We start from the raw sequence: 20,875 nt of genomic DNA, 5'->3' as shown, positions 1-20,875 counted from the left end.
CACTGCCTGCACAGTTGCTAGGTAACACTGATCATTCATCCGTACCTTACATCACTGCCTGGACAGTTGCTAGGTAACATTGTCCGATCATTCATCCATACATTTTGTCACAGCCTGCACATTTCCTATGATTATACTTCCGTCACACGTTTTGTCACGTTGCTACGTTACACTAAATTTCAGATGATCTGCAACCATATATCAAATTGACCATCCAGGTCTGCTTGAATATTGATAGTTCAAATTACCTGTTAATGAATTCCATTTATGTTTTCTGACTGCATCTAAGCAACCTGTGTTTTATAACTGAGTATTTATTCCGCATATGATTCATTTCATTTGTGGCTCCAGCAAGGAACACATTCCTTTCCAAATCCCCTGAGGATGCACTTCATGTCTATGGCAGGTACAGCTCAAGCAAACCGGTTCGAATTTTTGATAATTGGATTTATTAATGTATCTGGTTTGATCCGCAGATATGTGAATTGCAATGAGGATACTACCTGCCTGATTACAAGGAGCCTTTCTCTTCGACATCATACATGCTCAGCATCGGGCATATGCTTTCGTCAGCCTTGTTAATAAATACGGTTATCCAACAATATCCATGGGCATATTCGTTAATAAAGAAAATTCGGTGTTCATAAACTTTTCGGCCATATTTATAAACAAAATGTCTTTAATTTTTTACGAAAGAATATTTTCATTATCTTTTCGTGTTTCTGCTCATATTTGGGTTCGCTCATGCGCGAAGAGCACGCAAATTCGTAGCGCGGAATACGATGCTTTCTTACTTCTTCTAAACATTGACTAACAAATAGCAAGTGAAAGTTCTATAAACAGTATTTGGCCATGTTTACGGCCGGATGCCCTTCCTGACTCCATCTCTATGTGGATGATGGATGTAACCACTACTGCGTGTTTCTGTGGTGGTTGGTAGTGTAGTGTGTTGTGTGAATATGAAGAGGAGAGTCTTGCTACGGACACAAAGACCCAGTCCCCGAGCCAGAAGAATTAATCAGAAGGGATTAATATTCCGACCCGGGCGGCAATCGAACCCGTGACCGTCTGAATCGAAGGCCCGTACGCTGACTATTCAGCCAAAGAATCGGACAATTGGACATATCCCAGTGGCAATTACAGTCGTGTGATACAACAAGCACCATTATTTTAAGATTCCACATCCAGCAACAGCCTACTAGTAGACAAGTAAAGTTAAACAACAACAACAACTAACTACCACAACATGAGCGCAATAAGCAATTCCATGGAAAGAGAAACAAATACTACTAGTTTCTTTCTTTCTTTCCTTCTTAATCTGCTTACTCTCCAGGGTAGGTTTTTCCCTCGGACTCAGCGAGGGATCCCACCTCTACCGCCCCAAAGGCAATGTCCTGGAGCGTGAGACGTTGGTCGGGGGATACAGCTAGGGAGGCTGACCAGTACCTCGCCCAGGCGGCCTCACCTGCTATGCTGAACAGGGGCCTTGGTGGGGTATGGGAAGATTGGAAGGGATAGACAAGGAAGAGGGAAGGAAGCGGCCGTGGCCTTAAGTTAGGTACCATCCCGGCATTTGCCTTGAGGAGAAGTGGGAGACCACGGAAAACCACTTCCAGGATGGCTGAGGTCGGAATCGAACCCATCTCTACTCAGTTGACCTCCCGAGGCTGAGTGGACCCTGTTCCAGCCCTCGTACCACTTTTCAAATTTCGTGGTAGAGCCGGGAATCGAACCCGGGCCTCCGGGCGTGGCTGCTAATCACACTAACCACTACACCACAGAGGCGGACAATACTACTAGTTTAACATTCTAAATCAAGCAGGAAATCACAAATTACAACTTTTAATTTTCACTTTGCACAGTCGCCAATGGTCTTCTTAAACGTCTCGATACCGGAAGGGAATCTATCAATGACTGATGCCGGAAATTTATTTCGATCCCGTATGGTCCTGTTTACGAAGGGAAAATTGTTCACATTCGTATGCTGGTTTCTGGCTCTAATTTCATGCTTGTGATCATTTCTCGACAAGTACGAGGGAGGTTCCTAATACTACTCCAGGCAGTCCTTCGAGCTCTACTTATTCTAGATTAAAGACTTTCCCAATTAATGGTATTCCTCCTATTCCCGTTTACGAAACGCATCGCTTTTTTTAAAACTTTTCCTAGGGAATTTATTAAGCCTACTATGGCCATTGTCTGCGAGTATGGTGATGACCTAGGGAAAGGTCCCATTCTTGCAATATTTTGGAGAGGCAAACGGTTTTACTCCTGCGTCATGGTGTGGGGAGTCATCGGGTGTGACTTCAGGTGGTGACTGGTAGTGACTGAGGGAACTCTGACGGGTACAGTGGTACGTGACGGAGACACCTCTGATGCGACAGTATCGCGGAGCCATTCTTCATCCACACACGGCACGAGTCTGCGTGATGTTGAGCGACTCCGTACATCTGTCGCGGATAGAGCATGTGTGGACGCAACTCCATCCTAGTGTCAGTATACAGTTTAGGGCCCAGGAGAGGATGCAACGGCTTTATGTCACCCTTCCCAACTGAACCAGTGCAACGTCATACTGATAAGTGGGCTCGTACATTAGTCTCGATTTTGTCATCACCAAAATAACATCACATTCCCTCGCCCCCCCCCCCTTCAGCGCGTTTCAACTATGTTTCTCACGTCAAGGCGGAAACGGGTTCCAGGAATTATAAATGGCCAAGGGGAGTGTATACGTGAGGATTTAGCGAAGGCTGAAGTATTTAGCATGCAGTATGTAGGCCTAAATATAGTTGGATATAAGGATAATGTCCAAATAGAGGAGGTGACTAATACTTGTGAAAAACTGAATTTTGCTTTGATAATAAAGATATTTACAATATGATACAAAAGTTGAAAGCTAGAAAACCAGCTGGGTTTTTAAACATTTCTTGGGATAAACTAAAGACAATGGGTTAGGATATAATATTATATCTGAAGTATTTATCTGGTTACTTTTTGCATGAAGGAACTATAACAATAGGTAAGTTGCAATTGTAGTCCCACTTTACAAACGAAATGGTGATAAACATCAAATGGATATTTAAAGGCTAGTCAGCTTGACATGTTGGGAATGCATTCTTCCTGATTATATTAGATACAAATTGGTTTGAGAAAAGGCAGTTCATGTCGAGGAAAGGTTATTCCAATGAAGCTCAACTTGTTGGTTTTCAGCAAGATACAGCAGATATTTCGGATTTAGGAGTTCAGATTGACTGTACAGCTAATGGCTTATCCAAGTAGATCATGGGAGATTACTGAGGAAAAGGAGCGGTATTGGACTAGACAAAATGTGACTGAATGAGTCGCTACATTTCTGGAAAACAAAACTCGGAGAATCAGAGTAGGTGAACTGTTCTCTGATTCTATAATGATTAACAGTGAGGGGGGAGGGGTTACCAAGAAGTGTTACTGGACCTCTGTCGTTACTTATATCTATAAATGATATGAGTGAGGGACGGGAATCAGAGATGAAGCTTTGTGTGGCTGATGTTATAGAGTGACTACAAAGGTATGATGATTAACGGGGCTGAAGGGTCAGGTTGTAAGAATCTCAAAGAGGACGAGTCCTTTCTGTTTTAATTGCTGTGTTGATGGGTGAGAATACCTCATGGGTATCATCACTCTAATTTTACACTTTACAAACCCTATAATGCAAGAGCTTCCTACTCTCCGATAGTGGTAGCTTCGTTGAGTCCCTGTGAGTTTGTTTCTCCTATTGTGGTAGGTTCTAAGCTCTAATTATCCTTTGTCGTTATTCCAATAATCTCAACCGTAAGGAAGTTTGACTACTTATTTTATGTTCGCAAATTATCATTCGTCCAATTGTTTAAAAAGTAAGAATGATTCATTCTACTCCACTCTGTCTCTGAACACTACCCTTTTCCCTGAATTTTGAGAGCACCTGTGGCCGCTCCTATACTCGGGCCTGGCGCGAAGACGGCCATGGGTGGACCATTACTCGCCTCCTGCTTCTTTTCCTCTTCACTGTAAAACGTGTAGAAAGCCGTTCGGGTTCAATCGCTGTGTTGAGAGCTGATAGTAATGGATGATCAAATCTCATCTTTCTCCAAAGACAGAGGCGGTTCCGGAAGTCTAGTGATAGGGGTCTTGTCTCCACTTAGGGGCTGAGGAACCTGTCGTGCGCGGCTCGGGACAACGCCATCTACATGGTGGTGAACTTACCGGAGAAGTCTTCTCAGGACGAGGATGACGTCTTCTACAACGCGAACGTGGTGTTCGATCGCCAGGGAGCGGTCATTGCCAGGTAAAACTTCCACTTCGTTTCGATTTTTAGTCAACTGTCAAACCTTGCTCTGGACTATGCTGGCAGCGCGATGTGAACGCCCGCTGCGAGCATAGGTTAGACTGGAATGAGTTCAAAACAACGTGAATCTAGTAAACGAGCGTTAGAGGTTTGGTCACACTGTATCATCTGCTCAAGTTAGCCGATCAGATCGCTTCATGGGAGAAGTCAAATGGGCTTTGCAAGGCGGTGTTGTTTCTCTTCAAATATTAATTTAGCATGCGTCATCCCCCCCCCCCTCCCTGATGTATGGGTTGAGGCCCGGGACTATATTCCAAAAACTCCATTTTCCAAATTACAAAAGTTCATTACGTATAATGACAAGAGGCACCCCACTGTTAGATCTCAGATAAAGAAAATGACCAAGTCTAGAATTCTCCTGAGTCAGTCAAACGATCGTAATCCTAAAAGGAACAAGAAGAACACCGCGATACCTGCTCTGGTACCTCCCCACTAATCCACATTTCATTAATTACAACAAAACTAAATCCCTGAAAAGGCCCGTTTGTTACGAAAGTGAGATTCTTCCACCTGCCATCTCTTCAGTCACATAATTCAACACCACTATTTATTTGTATTTCAAAATTTCTAGCGACGAGGAGGGTTCTTCACTTACACGGATGTAAAATATCGCCTCCATGAAAGATCACTTTGTCCCCCGCCAATGCAGCACAATGGAGATTTTTCGACTCATCGGGTATTTATCGCACACATATGAGTAAAGGGAATAATTTTCACACAGGGTGCCTCAACAAAAAGTAAGCTGGCACGATACCACCAGTCCGAGCAGACAGGATCGCACAGCAGCACACCTGCCGAAACGAACGATCCTGCATGGTTCTCAACCACTCTTAACTCACACGCAGATTTGGCAACACTGCCCATTTCAATTCACTCGCGAAGCGATCTGATTGGTTTACGGCGCCAAATATGACCGGTGCACATATGTTCGCAGGTACCGCAAGACTCACTTGTTCGGAGAGACAGGCCTCACGTCACCACCAGAGACAGATTTTACCTTCTTTGAAACCGACTTTGGTGTGCGCTTCGGAACCTTCATCTGTTTCGACTTGATGTTCGAGCAGCCAGGCATGAAACTAGTTCAGGAGCTGGGAGTACGGGACATAGTGTTCCCGACGGCGTGGTTCTCAGAACTACCCTTCTTAACAGGTAATGCAGAAAATTATCATCACTATTGCTACGTATGAAGCACTGACCGTCTTATTGGTCTAATTTACATTTCGGATGATATTAGTGCACGCCTTTATACTCGACAGAAAATGCGAAGACTTCACTAATTGGTCGCTTCTTACAGAAGCCTCTTGTTATCAGACCAGTTCTTCACTTGTTGGTGTTTATCTCAGTTAATGAGTCACTACTGATTTGCGTTCAGGGCAGTCGCCCAGGTGGCAGATTACTATCTGTTGTTTCCCTAGTCTTTTCTCAAATAATTGCAAATAATTTGAAAGTTAATTGAACATCTCAGTTCCAAAAATTATTCCAATCCCTACCTCTACTTCCTATAAACAAATATGTCCCATTGAATTCTAACTTTATCTTCATATCGTGATCTTAAACACCACTCAAACTTATTCAACGCCATATCTCTACTGACGCCATGAACATACCGCTTAATCGAGCAGTTCGTCTCATTTCTTCCAAGTCTTTCCAGCCCTTACTCCTTTGTCTGAAATCACCCATAACAAATCAAGCCGCATTTTCTTGGATATTTTCCTGTATTCGTAATAAAGTAATCCTGGTGTTGGTCCCATACCCTGGAACCTTCTCTAGTTGGGGTCTTACCAGAGACTTATATGCTCTGTGCTTGATATCCCTTTAGGGTCCCCTAATACCCTCATAACATGAGAGGATCTTTAACTTTTATTTACAATCCCGGAGTGATCGCCATGATATAGTGAGCGCTGTTCGGTTCTCAGATATTTCACCATCATCTCAGTGTCTAATGTCCATCTCTCACCTTTGTCGAGGTGTGTTTGCAGTCTCTCACATTCTTGTAACTTACGAGGGCTGATCAACAAAGACTGAGACTGATTTTTTCACAGATGTTTATTACTCCATTTCAAAGTTTACATGATCTTTTCTTACGAAGATGTCTCCTACTACCTCAATGAGCGTCTCTGGCAGTCCTTGAACACATGCTGCAGACCATTCTGTGTCAAGTCCTTGAGAATCGCCTCGCTTTCCTTAAACACTGCTTCAGAGTTCTCAAATTGAATGCCCCTAAGCTTAGCCTTCAGGGTGATGCGGATGAGGTGCGACGTGAGGCTGTGCGCCACCCAGTCCGGAAAGCACTGGTCGTTTCTTTGCAATGTGCTTCCTCAGTGAAGCCAATACTGGCCTGTAGTATGCTGCTGTAGTGCTACTCTTGCGTCACCCCCATTGTCTGGAACGCGAAATGCACGTAGTGCCTACACAATGGAACATTACTACCAACCAACCAACCGTGAAGATAGTGCTGCCGCCTACGGACATTATACATAAAAACCTGCTCATTTCGAATATTTATCTTACAGATAGGAAACTATCACTGATGCTACAAAAAATGACACACAGACTTTATTAAGGGGCCTACGTATTCATTACTCCATTCATAGTAAAATCAACCACAAATCTGTCATTCCAGTTCCTACGGGCGATCCTCATTGAGAGATTTCAACTTTCACATCGCATGCATCAATGTTACTTCATATAACAGCTCCATTCAATCAGGTTCGAACACACGAACTTTACATGTCGCGCACCATGCATTCGGTACACTCTTCTCGACTCCAGACCAGACTGACAATTCTCACAGTCAATTCACGTGACTGCTGTACATTGTGCTCGACTCTAAACAAGACTGACAAGTCGCACAATCAACTCACGTGACTGCAGTACACTGTCTTCGACTGTAGACCAGACTGACAATTCGCACAGTCAACTAAGGTGACTGCTGTACACTGTGTTCCACTCCAGACAAGACTGACAATTCGCACAGTCAATTCACATGACTGCTGTACATTGTGCTCGACTCTAGACAAGACTGACAATTCGCAAAATCAGCTCACGTGACTGCAGTACACTGTCTTCGATTGTAGACCAGACTGACAATTTGCACAATCAACTAACGTGACTGTTGTACACTGAGCTCGACTGCAGACAAGGCTGCCAATTTGCACAATCAGCTCACGTGACTACTGTACACTGTGCTCGACTCCAGACATGACTGACAATTGACACAATCAACTTCACTGCTGTTCACTGTGCTCGACTCCAGACAAGGCTGACAATTCGCTCAATCAAATCACGTGACTGCTTCACACACTGAACTACTTAACACAAGACAACAAAAACAAACAAGTCAACTCTCTAAGAATTCTGCTCGTTGTTGACGGTGAACCTGCTTCTATGTGACTGGTAATAAAATAAATGGCGTGTGGCGCCGGGAGAAGCCCGATGCAGGTTTTTCGATTTGACGCCGTTAAGACGATCTGCGCGTCTGTGAGGATGGAGCCCTATCAAGGTGAAATCTAATGCTGAAAACCTCACACACACCCAGTCCCCGAACCGTAGGAATTAACTAAAGAAATTTATAATCCCAGAGCCGACCGGGAATGTAACCCGAGACCCTCTGAATCAAGGGCCAGCATGATAACCATTAAGCCATGGGTCGGCACATATGCCTGGTGATGGGGATCCAGTATATTGGGGTGCGGCTGGAATAGGAACTTTCTGGTGTCGTCTTCCAGATAAGCCACGGAGACGGAAAGTACAATATGAACAGAGGCCGTCATGAGCCCCCAGGCCGGCCTAACTCACTCATCCCTTGTAGGAAATACCGGGAGAGGTTGCAGCTGTATGAACGCTTAACATTATTACTATTATTATTATTATTGTTATTATTATTATTATTATTATTATTATTATATGCGAATAAGCCCATTAAGACTTCGCAAATAACTTAGAATCGTACATTTGCCTTCCTCTGTGCCCCTATTTCTTTCATTCTTTCACTGTGGGCTTCCTTTCTGCCTTCAGACCAGCTTGTTCCAGTCTTCTTCTTTGGTCTTTCCTATTGCTCAACTTGCCTTTTATGAAATTTGGATCTGAAGATTACCCTGTTTTTGACAAATGCTGGTCTAATTTCTGTCTGTTTCAAATCGGTTTTAATTTCGCCAATCCATTTCATTTTGTCTGTTTTAATCTTACTCCTATTTTTGTAGAATTCGACTATTTGTTTGTCTGAATGCATTCTTATAATATGACCATAGAACCTTAGCCTGCGTTTTCTACTATCACTCTAAATATTTGTGTATTGTTTGAGTTACTGTCTGCCTCTACAGTAAGTTGATATTGTTCGTTGGTGAGTCTTAGGCCTAAAATCTTTCTTATGCTTTTCCGTTCCTTTTTTCTCAATGGTTTCAATGCCTGCTTTCCCCTTCAAGAGTCTCGGATCCATAAAGACATTATGGTTTAATGACTGTATTTTAGTGTCTAAGTTAGCAAAACTTTTCCAAGAGCAGACGTGGACTCTGACCACAACTTGTTCGCCATGAAATGCCACCTGAAGTTGAAGAAATTGAAGAAAGGAAACAAGGCAAAAAGATGCTATCTAGAGAAGTTGAAAGAAAAAAGTGTGTGGGATTGTTTCAAGGAACATGTTGCCCTAGGACAAAATGAAAAGACTGAAGAAACTCTATAGAGGAAGAGTGGAGAGTCATGAAAAATGAAGTCATTAAGGCTGCTGAAGAAATGTTAGGAAGGAAGAAAAGATCAACTAAGAATCAGTGGATAACTCAGGAGATACTAGACCTGATTGATTAACGACGAAAATACAAGAATGCTAGAAATGAAGAGGGCAGAAAAGAATACAGGCGATTAAAGAATGAACTGGATAGAAAGTGCAAGGTAGCTAAGGAAGAATGGCTGAAGGAGATGTGCAAGGATGTTGAAGGTTGTATGGTTGTAGGGAAGGTAGATGCTGCATACAGGAAAATCAAGGAAACTTTTGGAGAAAGGAAATCTAGGTGTATGAATTTTAAGAGCTCAGAAGGAAAGCCACTTCTAGGAAATGAAGACAAAGCAGAAAGGTGGCAGGAGCATATCCAACAGGTGTATCAAGGTAAAGATGTAGATAATTTGGTTCTGGAACATGAAGAGGCTGTTGATGCTGATGAAATGGGAGACCCAATTTTGAGGTCAGAGTTTGACAGAGCTGTGAGTGACCTCCATAGGAACAAGGCACCTGGAATTGATGACATTTCCTCTGAATTACTGACTGCCTTAGGAGAAACCAACATAGCAATGTTATTTCATTTAGTGTGCAAGATGTATGAGACAGGAGAAGTCCCATCCGATTTTCGGAAGAATGTTGTTATACCTATTCCCAAGAAAGCCGGTGCTGACAGGTGTGAAAACTACCGCACCATTAGTTTAGTATCTCATGCCTGCAAAATTTTAACACGTATTTTTTACAGAAGAATGGAAAAACAAGTTGAAGCTGAGTTGGGAGAAGATCAATTTGGATTCAGAAGAAATGTAGGAACACGTGAAGCAATCCTGACTTTACTTCTGATCTTAGAGAATCGAATCAAGAAGGACAAGCCCACGTACATGGCATTCGTAGATCTAGAAAAGGCATTCGATAATGTTAATTGGACCAAGCTATTTATGATTCTGAAGATGATAGGGATCAGATACCGAGAACGGAGAATTATCTACAATCTGTATAAAAATCAGTCTGCAGTGATAAGAATCGAGGGCTTTGAAAAAGAAGCAGCAATCCAGAAAAGAGTGAGGCAAGGCTGCAGTTTGTCCCCTGTCCTTTTCAATGTTTACATAGAACAGGCAGTAATGAAAATCAAAGAGATATTTGGAAAGGGAATCACAGTCCAAGGAGAGGAAATCAAAACCTTGAGATTTGCCGATGATATTGTTATTTTATCTGAGACTGCAGAAGATCTCGAGAAGTTGCTGAATGGTATGGATGAAGTCTTGGGTAAGGAGTACAAGATGAAAATGAATAAGTCCAAAACAAAAGTAATGGAGTGCAGTCGAACGAAGATAGGTGATGTAGGAAATATTAGATTAGGAAACGAAGTCTTAAAGGAAGTAGATGAATATTGTTACTTGGGTAGTAAAATAACTAACGATAGCAGAAGTAAGGAGGACATAAAATGCAGACTAGCACAAGCAAGGAAGAGCTTTCTTAAGAAAAGAAATTTGCTCACTTCAAACACTGATATCGGGATTAGAAAGTTGTTTTTGAAGACTTTCGTGTGGAGCGTGGCATTGTATGGAAGTGAAACATGGACGATAACTGGCTCAGAAAGAAAGAGAATAGAAGCTTTTGGAATGTGGTGTTACAGAAGAATGCTGAAGGTGAGATGGATAGATCGAATCACGAATGAAGAGATACTGAATCGAATTGGTGAGAGGAGATCGATTTGGCTAAATTTGACGAGAAGAAGAGATAGAATGATAGGACACATCTTGAGACACCCAGGACTTGTTCAGTTGGTTTTTGAAGGAAGTGTAGGTGGTAAGAACGGTAGGGGTAGACCAAGGTATGAATATGACAAGCAGATTAGAGCAGATGTAGGATGCAATAGTTAGGTAGAAATGAAAAGTTTAGCACAGAATAGGGTGGCATGGAGGGCTGCATCAAACCGTCTATGGACTGATGACTCAAACAACAACAAGTTTCGTGTGCTTGGAGATACATTTTTAAGAGATATTTTGAGTTAGTCGATGTGCAGAGTCCATTTTCCTGACCTGTCTCACTTAAATTGTGATACCCGTTTGTTGCAGGTCAGGTATTCCGTCTTTTCAAAAGATATCTGAAGGCCGACCTTTCCCGCGATTTATTTCGGGAGTTCAATCCGATTTTGGGCTGTTGAAATGTCTCGGGTTCTTATTGCAGGGTCATCCACAAATGATATGCAGATTATAGCTAATTTTCTCTGTCTAAATTAATTGGTTAGTGAACTTTGACGTCCAATTTTTGTTTGCGTCATTCTTGTATTACTTTTGCTAGGACACAGTTGAATAGTCCATGTCCTTGTCTTACTACCCTTTTGGTTTCAAAGGGATCTAAGGTTTCGCCAATGATTTTAACCTTGGACTTCATGTCTGTCAGCGTCAGTTTTATGATTGATGGTGTTTTCTTGTCTAAACCTTGTTCTTTCAATATTTGAAAGAGTAATTTGCGATACACTGGATCGTAGGCCTTTTCGAAATCACCAAATGTGGACACTAAATTTTTGCTACAGATTTTCTGATGATCTGGATACGATGGGCCTGGTCTGAACCCTGCCTGATGTTCTCTGATTTGTGGTTCTAGTTGTTGCTGTACTCTATCAAGGAGACATTGGTATACAATTCTGTATGCAACAGATATTACTGAGATTCCTCCGTAGTTGTTTACATCTGTTCTGTCTCTCTTCTTGTGTAGCGGGAGATTTAATGCATTTTTCCAGTCTTCTGGGATTTGTTCTGTTTTCCAAATGTCTTGCATGATTTTTGTGATTTCTTTTATGGTGTATGGCTTGTTGATCTGAGTACATTCTGCTATGATTCCATCCTTACCCGAGGCTTTTTCGTTTTTAGGTCTTTTGATCTCTCTTGTGAATTATTCTTCATCTGGTGGCAATTTATTTGGATTAGTGTTTTCAGGTTCTTGTGGAGAAAAACCTTTGTGTTGGTTATTATTATTATCAAAAACTGTGAACCATCATAACCATTTATGAAGTAAAATACCAAATTCTGTTGTTATACTCACTCACTCACATTCTCTCTTGCCGGACTGGGCAGCTCAGTCGGTGTAGCGCTTACCTTCTGAGGTCAGGTTGGTGAGTTCGAACCTGCTTTGAGTCCTGTGGTATTTGAATGTGCACTAACACGTTCAAGATGTCCCGTGGGACTAAACTTCGGCACGTCGGCGTCTCCGAAAACCAAATATCGATTAATTCTGTCCCTCGCTTTAAAAATGCCATCGAAAGTGAAGAAACGTGTCCCGAATATTATATACATTTCATGACGAAAAATATGGGACGGAATCCATAAGGGATGGTGGAGAGAGAGGGAAAAAGGGAGAAAAATACCTCAGTATTTGTTTTGCATTTCTTTATTTCGTTTATGTATGTGTGTATGTTATGGAAATACAAAGTCAATAAGAAACAATGGACATACTGCTAAATGAAGAAGGACAGAAGGAAATTGTAGGTTTGAAATGCTCAGTAATTGTAACAGAGGAAGGATCTAGAAACCACTATGAACGCTCTGAATGGGGAAGAGAGATCCATAAAATATATATATATATTCAAATTCTTACAGGACTCATCTGGAGCAAGGATGTAGCTCAGGAAAGCAAGTAGTTTATACGGAATATTTCGTACACATTGAAGGAGATGTACTAGTTTCATGTGTTCTCTTTGTTTCAGCTGTGCAGGCTCAGGATTCCTGGGCGCTAGCCATGGATGTGAACTTCCTCGGCGCGGGCTATAACTACCCCCAGGTTGGTAGTGGTGGCAGTGGAATTTACGCAGGCAGGAAAGGGGCTGTTGTGGCAACCATGCCAGACACTAGAGGTAGCTACCTCCTGGTAGCGTCGGTGCTCAAGAAGTATTCGGAGAATGAAGACCACGACGTACGCAGTGGCTTCATCATCCCTGTATCCCCCGATCGTGAGATGTTGTCAAAAGGCTTCGAACGAGAAGAAATGGATGATAAGTTGGACAAGGAGAAGAACAAGTTGAAGAGCTACTGCCCGGAGAAGGAGCACTTATACACGGGAGGACACCGTGCTGTGGACCATGGCTACCTGCTGAAGAAGGAACACCTTGAAAAGTACACATCGCTACAGCTCACACCGCAGACCGCGCTCTACAGAGACCAGTTCACACTCTCGAGCGGTGAGTTCCACTGTACTTTCAAAATGAAGATGAACTTCAGCTTAGAAACACCGGTGCTCAGCGAGAGACAGCCCACATACCATCTGGTAGCATTCGATGGAGTCAGAACCTTTGATGGTGTTGCAACAGGCGGTTTACAAGTTTGCGCGATCCTCTTATGCGCAAACGACAAATTTGACTCGTGCGGATCACTCGTTGAAAATCCAGGAAGCAGGTACTCAAGCTTCAGGGACGTTGAAATATCTGGTGAATTTAATGGTGACCATTCTGTCATCCTGCCCAGTACTTTGGCCGATGATCGTCTCCTTCCAGTTCCAGCAACAAGTTTCGAGTTCCAGACGACGCCTGCTCCGGGTGGCAAACTCCAGGTTGTAATGAAGAGTTCTGAAGAACATTTCACTTTCCTCACGTTTGGGATATACGGTAGAAATTTTATTAAAGACTCCTCATAACTGATGATCTTCTGCGACATGTAATGATGGGAGTGGTGTAATCATACAACAGGTGTAAAGTATATATAATGGTTGAAAATACTTTAAAACTGCGATACAGCAAATTGAACTAAACAATATGACGTTTTTGAACATTCAATAAAAGTGTTTACACGAAGGGACTGGACTGGTCTGTTAACTTCCCCGCCATTACATAAAAACGTAGGACAGGACTGACACTTTTAATAATAAAAATAGCTTGCCCTTGGTTCACGAACTAGCGCGTATCTTTTTCTATCTCGGTGGATATATCGAAGTGTCAAGTAGAGACAAAGGTATTTGGGAGAGGTACATCCCGTTATTATTTAGCCGTTTTGCCTATTTCAGTTTTCGTTGTCTATTTGAAAGTTTAATGGTGCTTTTTCGGCCTTATAACACTCAAAATATTTCTTAGATCACACAATACGGTAAAGTGCCCCACTTATCATATTTCACTCAATTGTGATTAAAGTGCTGAAACGCGTTTCTTGGAGAGTTCTGTCAAATGGGAAAGGAAGATATTGGAAAACTTATTCGGTTCGAATGTTATTCACGAATAATCCGAAAGGGCAATTTTTAAAAGTGAACTTGTTATTACCCGACGTTAATTTAAAATATTTCAATAACGACTTTGATCCATTGTTAAAATATTATTATTACCGGGCGAGTTGGCCGTGCGCGTAGAGGCGCGCGGCTGTGAGCTTGCATCCGGGAGATAGCAGGTTCGAATCCCACTATCGGCAGCCCTGAAGATGGTTTTCCGTGGTTTCCCATTTTCACACCAGGCAAATGCTGGGGCTGTACCTTAATTAAGGCCACGGCCGCTTCCTTCCAACTCCTAGGCCTTTCCTATCCCATCGTCGCCATAAGACCTATCTGTGTCGGTGCGACGTAAAGCCCCTAGCAAAAAAATATTATTATTATATTATATTATTATATATGCCTTTATTTGTAGTGGCGAAGTTAGGACTCATGGTCCTCTCTTACACTTAACCACACTTCATTAACATTGTACATCTGAGAGCAATATTCACTACCATTACAAACTAGAAACAAAATATGAAACAAAATAACATAAACACTATAAATATTCTTAGTCATGTCTTAAACTATCGTTAAAAATTAAAAGTTGATTGACACTAAATACCCTAAGCACAGTAAACGCACATTCATACACACATTCACTCTACCAGATTCATTCAGCCTGGCGGCACACATCGAGGAGATGCTCACGGCAAGACAACTGAAGGAATTTAAGGATTGTATGGCTCTAATGTTGTGGGGGAGAGAATTCCATACTCTAGCTCCATTTGCAACAAAGGAACGGCTGAATGCTGCTGACCTGCTGAGAGGGATAGCAAGTGTACTGCCAGAGCGTGTGTTATGCTGGTGGAAAGAGGATAGGAAATTGAGTTGTGAAGATAAGTAGTATGGAATATTCTCTTTTAATACTCGAAAGATTAATACTGCCACGTGGAGGTTTCGATATTGTTCAAATTTTAGAAGGGAAAGTTGTCGAAAATAAGGGGTAACGTGAACATCATAGCGTAAGGAAAAGATAAATCTAATACACGAGTTCATAGCACGTTGTAATCGGTTTAGTTGTTCTCTCGTGGCATCAATTAGTACTACGTCACAGTAGGAAAATATAGGGAGGATAAGAGTATTTATAAGCCTAATTCCCATGTTTAGTGGCAGCATATTTTGATTATATTTTAGTGGATGAAGGGACGCGTACACTTTTCTACAGATATTTGTAATGTGCTCTCCCCAGTTAAGATTCTCGTTTATAGTTACACCAAGATTTCTTACCGAGTTTTCGTACGAAATAATTTTACCAGATAAAGTTAGTGGAGGAATGTTTTTTTTGCCGCACTGATTTGTTTCGTCTGCCCAACAATAATAGCTTTTGATTTTGATGGATTAATTAAAATACAGTTTTCATGAGCGTATGCACAGATATTATTTAAGTCAGAGTTCATATAACCTAATGCTTGATTGATGTCTGAAAATTTGGAATGGTAATAGATCTGCAGATCGTCAGCATACAAGTGGTATTTACAGTGTCTTAGCCGTGTAGATATATCGTTAATATAGATAACAAAGAGAAGTGGTCCAAGTACAGAGCCTTGTGGTACTCCTGAAAATTTCATTACCCATTCGGATGACCTATTCTGAATAATTACGCGTTGTTTTCGTTCCGTAAGATATGAGAGAAAGAATTCTACAGCTGTCTGTCCAAGGTGAAGCGATTTCAATTTAGCAACCAGTACGTCTATATTTACTGTGTCAAAAGCGCTGCTAAAATCAAGAAGTGTAAGTAACGTCACCTGCCTTTCATCCATAGCACGTCTCATGTCGTCTGTAACTTTCAGTAGGGCAGTGGCCGTACTGTGTCCCTTTTTGAAACCCGATTGTAAAGGGTCAAGTAGTTTGTATTTATTTAAATAGTCGGTTAATTGCACGTGTACTATGCGTTCAAGAGGCTTGGAGAGAGATGAAAGTATGCAAACAGGTCGATAATCTGTTATAAGTACAGGTGAGGAAGTTTTGGGAACAGGATTTATAATGGCATTTTTCCACATTTTTGGAAAGAGGCCACTTGTGAGGCACGTGTTCTATATATGAATAATGGCAGGAAGAATAATGCCAATGATGTGTTCTATTATGAGTATGGGTATTTCATCAGGTCCTACAGCAGATGATGTAATTGGTAATACCTCGCGTTTCACGTCAATCTCTGTGATTTCGCGAAATTCAAAGAATGGCCTATTTGGTGGTGGCTGGTTCAGAAGAGATTTTATAGTCTGTGATATTGTGTGTATTTCCGGTTTCATTTTTACTTCAGAAAAATGAGCATTCAATCTCTCCAGAGAGATGTCTGGATTACATGGCTGGGGCAAAGCTTTCCCAATTCCAATGGAACGAAGTTGTTTCCAAGTGTTTGACACATTTAAATTTCCAGCCAGGTGATTGTAAAAAGAAAATTTCTTATTTCGAATTATTACTTTAATTCTATTCCGAAGTGTCCGATACTGTTCAAGCGCTCTGGAAGAGTGTGTGCGTCTGTAGAGCCGGTGTAACGCATCACGGTGAGACATAATCTGTTTAATGTCACCGGTCAGCCATAGAGAAGGAGGTCGGGAGACTTTGGACGTACGCTTAGGTGCATGTTTATCAAGGAGACCAAGTATAAGTGAACTTAAAGTTTCAACTTTCTTATCGATACCGTTTATATTTTTTACGTCATCCCAAGGACTATTCAAGGCGTCAACTCTCAGATGATCTAAGTTTATATGTTTAATGTCCCTGAATGTGATGTATCTGGACTTATACTTCGGTACTTTGAGCGAGTAAGATAAGTATATTAAGTCATGTGTCGATATGCTAGGGGTAGGAATTTGTCCATGTGATACTATTTTCTGTGGGTTGTTAGTGACCATTAAGTCAATTGGTGTATGTGAAGATGAGGTATGATTTGTCGGTTTTAGTGGAAGTATTGTCATATCACACGTCTGGAAAATACTTAAGAGTTGCTTTGTATCTCCATCCTGTTCCAGTAAATTAGTATTGAAGTCTCCAAATATTAAAATATGTTCATAAGCAGGTGATAGTCTCTGCAGGATGTCTTGAATGTCTGAGAGGTGACCTATCCGTGGTGGCCGATAAACAACTCCTATTAGGGCTTTAACTGTTGTCACAGTTATCTCGGCAAAAATGAACTCAGGTCTCGGGTCAGGACAGTGGGCAGATGTGCATACTATTTTACATTTAATATCATCTCTACAGTACAAGGCTACTTCTCCACCTCTTTTATCTATTCGGTCATGCCTGTAAATATATGTGTGCCACAGTTTTGATTTTCACAAAACTCAGGTGTCCAGGGTGTTTAGGGTGTCTCTGGAAAGACCCCAACTAGAGTATGGTTCCAGTGTATGGAACCCTGACCAGGATTACTTGATTCAAGAACTGGAAAAAATCCAAAGAAAAGCACCTCGATTAGTTGTGGGTGATTTCAGAGAAATGAGTAGCGTTATATAAATGTTCCAAAGTTTGGGCTGGGAAGACTTGGGAGAAAGGAGACGAGCTGCATGATTAAGTCGTGTGGGGATGAGTAGACGAATAAGTTTGAGTGGTGACTTTAAAAGTAGGAAAGATCACAATATGAAGAAAAAGTTGGAATTCAAGAGGACAAATTAGGGTAAATATTCGTTTATAGGAAGGGGAGTCAGGGATTGGGATAACTTACCAAGGGAGATATTCAATAAATTTCCAATTTCTTTGAAATTATTTAGGAAAAGGCTAAGAAAACAACAGATAGGGAATCTGCCACCTGGGCGACTGCTCTAAATGCAGATCAGTAATGATTGATTGATTGATTGATTGATTGATTGATCGATCGATCGATCGATTGATTGATTGATTGATTGATTGATTGATTGATTGATTGATTGATTGATTGATTGATTGATTGATTGATTGATTGATTGAGTTCGACGATGTATGATGTGACAATAGTGACAATTAATCACGTGAGTGTGTCGTGCGCCATTATGCCGCCAACATGTAAACGTTGTTTGGTTGAAATTAATAAGTTAGAAAAGTGGAAATAAAAACTTAAAATGGTGAAATATAGTGATGAACTAGGACCGAGTTGTCTTTCGAATGAAGATGCCGTGGTAGTAGAGCGATCAACGAATACAACTGATGAATATAATTGACCTTCAAATACTTCAAACTCTTTAGTTCAGATCGAATCCCGCTGCACACACAGGCATTACGCGAGAAGTATCGTTTAACGAATACTAGTGAACACTTGGCGATCAGTACTCGTAACAGAACGACTCTCGATGTGGTTTTTACTCCAAGTGATGTGTTATACGTTATGCTTTAGCACTAACAGAGCGAACTTAAACAAGAAATCACATGTTGAGGGTGCATCAGTTATGAGTCCGGCAGGTGATGAAACCATCGACATTAATAGTGAGGAGTTCGAGAAGCAAGCTAAATCGTTTGAAAGGAAGAAACTCAAATACATCTGACAGAAGACGTGTATGTAAGTATTAATACGGTGGCGAAAACATATCCAAACACAAAGTAGGGTTTGTGCTGGATTAACGAACGTTTGTAGGCATGTTTGTACATCTGAAAGATTACGTTGGTTCAAATTTCCCGGAAATCCCTTTGGCATGACGCTTGTAGCGGCCCCATGACTTTGCCCATTAGGTTTGCTTTAAATACGGTCTGAACTTTGCGAGAGCTTTAGTTACCTGTGAGATTGGGCGGAGTGACTCTGAGTGGGTCAAGAATGCCTTTACGATGACGAAGAGGCCAATATCAACAGGTCACTGCGGTTCAACAGGCCTACGTGAAGGTGGAACGACTTGTGATTGTCCCCACTGTGCATGCATGCTGGCAGCGGCGGTCAAGAGAAGATGCGCTGGCAAGGCCCACCGCATTCGGGGCAGCAATCCGAGCGACAGTTGGCAACATTGTACTGTTCAAAACCGGTTACTTGAAGGAGAGTTCCAAGCCAGACGCCCTGCGGCGTGCATTCCATTTCCCCCGAACCACCGTCGTCTGCAACTTCAGTGGTGTCAAGCGAGAGCTCATTGGAGGATGGAGTAGAGGTCCGTTGTGTTTTCCGATGAAAGCCGGTGTTGCTTTCATGCAGTGATGCCTTGTGCTTTTAGACAGAGGTTAGCTGAGCGCCTGCATTCCACGTGTCTGCGGCGTCGACACACTGGCCCTGCACGGGGAGTTCCCGTTATAGCAGGGAGCACTCTGGTTATTCCACGCACCCTGACCGCAGATCCGGTGATTCTACCCGTTGTACTGTCATTGAGGAACAGCATTCCAGGGTGTGTTTTCCAGCAGGAAAATGCTCGCCCCCTGACGCTGTTGTAACCGAATGAACTCTACAGAGTGTCGACATATTGCCTTGGTCTGCTTGCACCCCGATCTGTCCCCAGTCGAGCACGTACGGAACATCATTGGATGACAACTCCAGCGTTATCCACAAGCGGCATTATCCATCCCTGTATTGACCGCCCAAGTGCAACAGGCATGGAACTCCATCCGACAAGCTGACATCCTGCATCTGTACGACACACTGAATGCAGATTTGCATGCCTGCATTCAACAGTTAGGCGATTACACCGGTCATTAATGGACCAGCATGGCATATTTGTGACGGCCTTTCTGCGCGGATATTAACCTCTAGTCTTGTACCTCGACAAATATACTGTCAACATTTCCGTGTTTTACATTTCTTACTTCATAGTGTTTGGGTATTTTTTCTTTTGCTAGGGGCTTTACGTCGCACCGACACAGATAGTTTGGGTATTTTATCCGCCAGTATAATTATAGTAATACATATTCTGTACGTTGTAAGCAATGGTTTACTTGTCCGTCATGTCCTAAAAGTTCCCTCTTCCACATTTCGTGAAGGAACATATTCATTGCCAGTTACTTTGCCATAGGACAAGAACTGTGCAGTTTTAGTGGTTATTGTGTCCCCATATCACCACCAAAATCTGACGATGCTCCAACTAGCCAGTCACTAAGGCGTGTCCGGTCTTAACCCTCTAAGCAAAGTCTAAAACTTTATCGCTAAAACAGATATTGTGGAATATATACTTCGACGGACCGGCGTTACTTTCGGGTGAAGCTATCTACTTAAGTAATGGGCGACAGTCGGTCAAATAAACACGCGTGAAACCACAAGATCGAACGCAATGAAAACCACCAAACATCTTACATTATATCAGCAGACGTTCTCGATTCCACCAACATGCTTAATCCAGCGTAGACACGCTCATCAGTTTAGAACCAAATAACTTGTGTATAATCGGACTACACTTGCCATTTCTTTGACTTGTATTTCATTCATGAGAAATGAGTAGCTTAAAATTGTATACCCTCAGACACTGTGGTGAAATCCTAACCGTCCTTACGTAATTAGTTAGGGGCTATTATCACCTAGACTACCCTTATCTTAATAATCGTACCTGAATCGCAATAACTAATTACACACACAATAAAATTACACAGAATCACCTAAAACCCTTACTTGGATTTCAATACACCACCATAAAACTCATATTAACTGTTACCGTGGTTTGGTGGATTAGCAGAGGTGAAAGAAGGTGCCGGGG

The 20,875-nt window shown here is 42.0% G+C and overlaps 1 protein-coding gene across 2 annotated transcripts in view; it reads left to right on the top strand.

Moving 5' to 3' along the window:
• LOC137500601 (vanin-like protein 1) overlaps positions 1 to 13,857 on the top strand; it is a 125,697-nt gene extending 111,840 nt beyond the window's left edge. For both annotated transcript variants that reach the window (XM_068227547.1, XM_068227546.1), the window contains 3 exons: positions 4,155 to 4,297; positions 5,292 to 5,506; positions 12,778 to 13,857. In XM_068227547.1, the coding sequence (XP_068083648.1) occupies positions 4,155 to 4,297; positions 5,292 to 5,506; positions 12,778 to 13,700 (1,281 nt within the window). In that variant the 3' untranslated portion in view covers positions 13,701 to 13,857. The remainder of the gene's footprint in view (positions 1 to 4,154; positions 4,298 to 5,291; positions 5,507 to 12,777) is intronic.
• Positions 13,858 to 20,875: the final 7,018 nt, after the last annotated feature.

This window comes from Anabrus simplex, chromosome 4 (genome assembly GCF_040414725.1).
Source record: "Anabrus simplex isolate iqAnaSimp1 chromosome 4, ASM4041472v1, whole genome shotgun sequence".
Classification (NCBI taxonomy): Eukaryota; Metazoa; Arthropoda; class Insecta; order Orthoptera; family Tettigoniidae; genus Anabrus; species Anabrus simplex.
The sequence above is the reverse complement of the archived record's forward strand: the minus strand, read 5'-3'. Positions and strand labels throughout refer to the sequence as shown.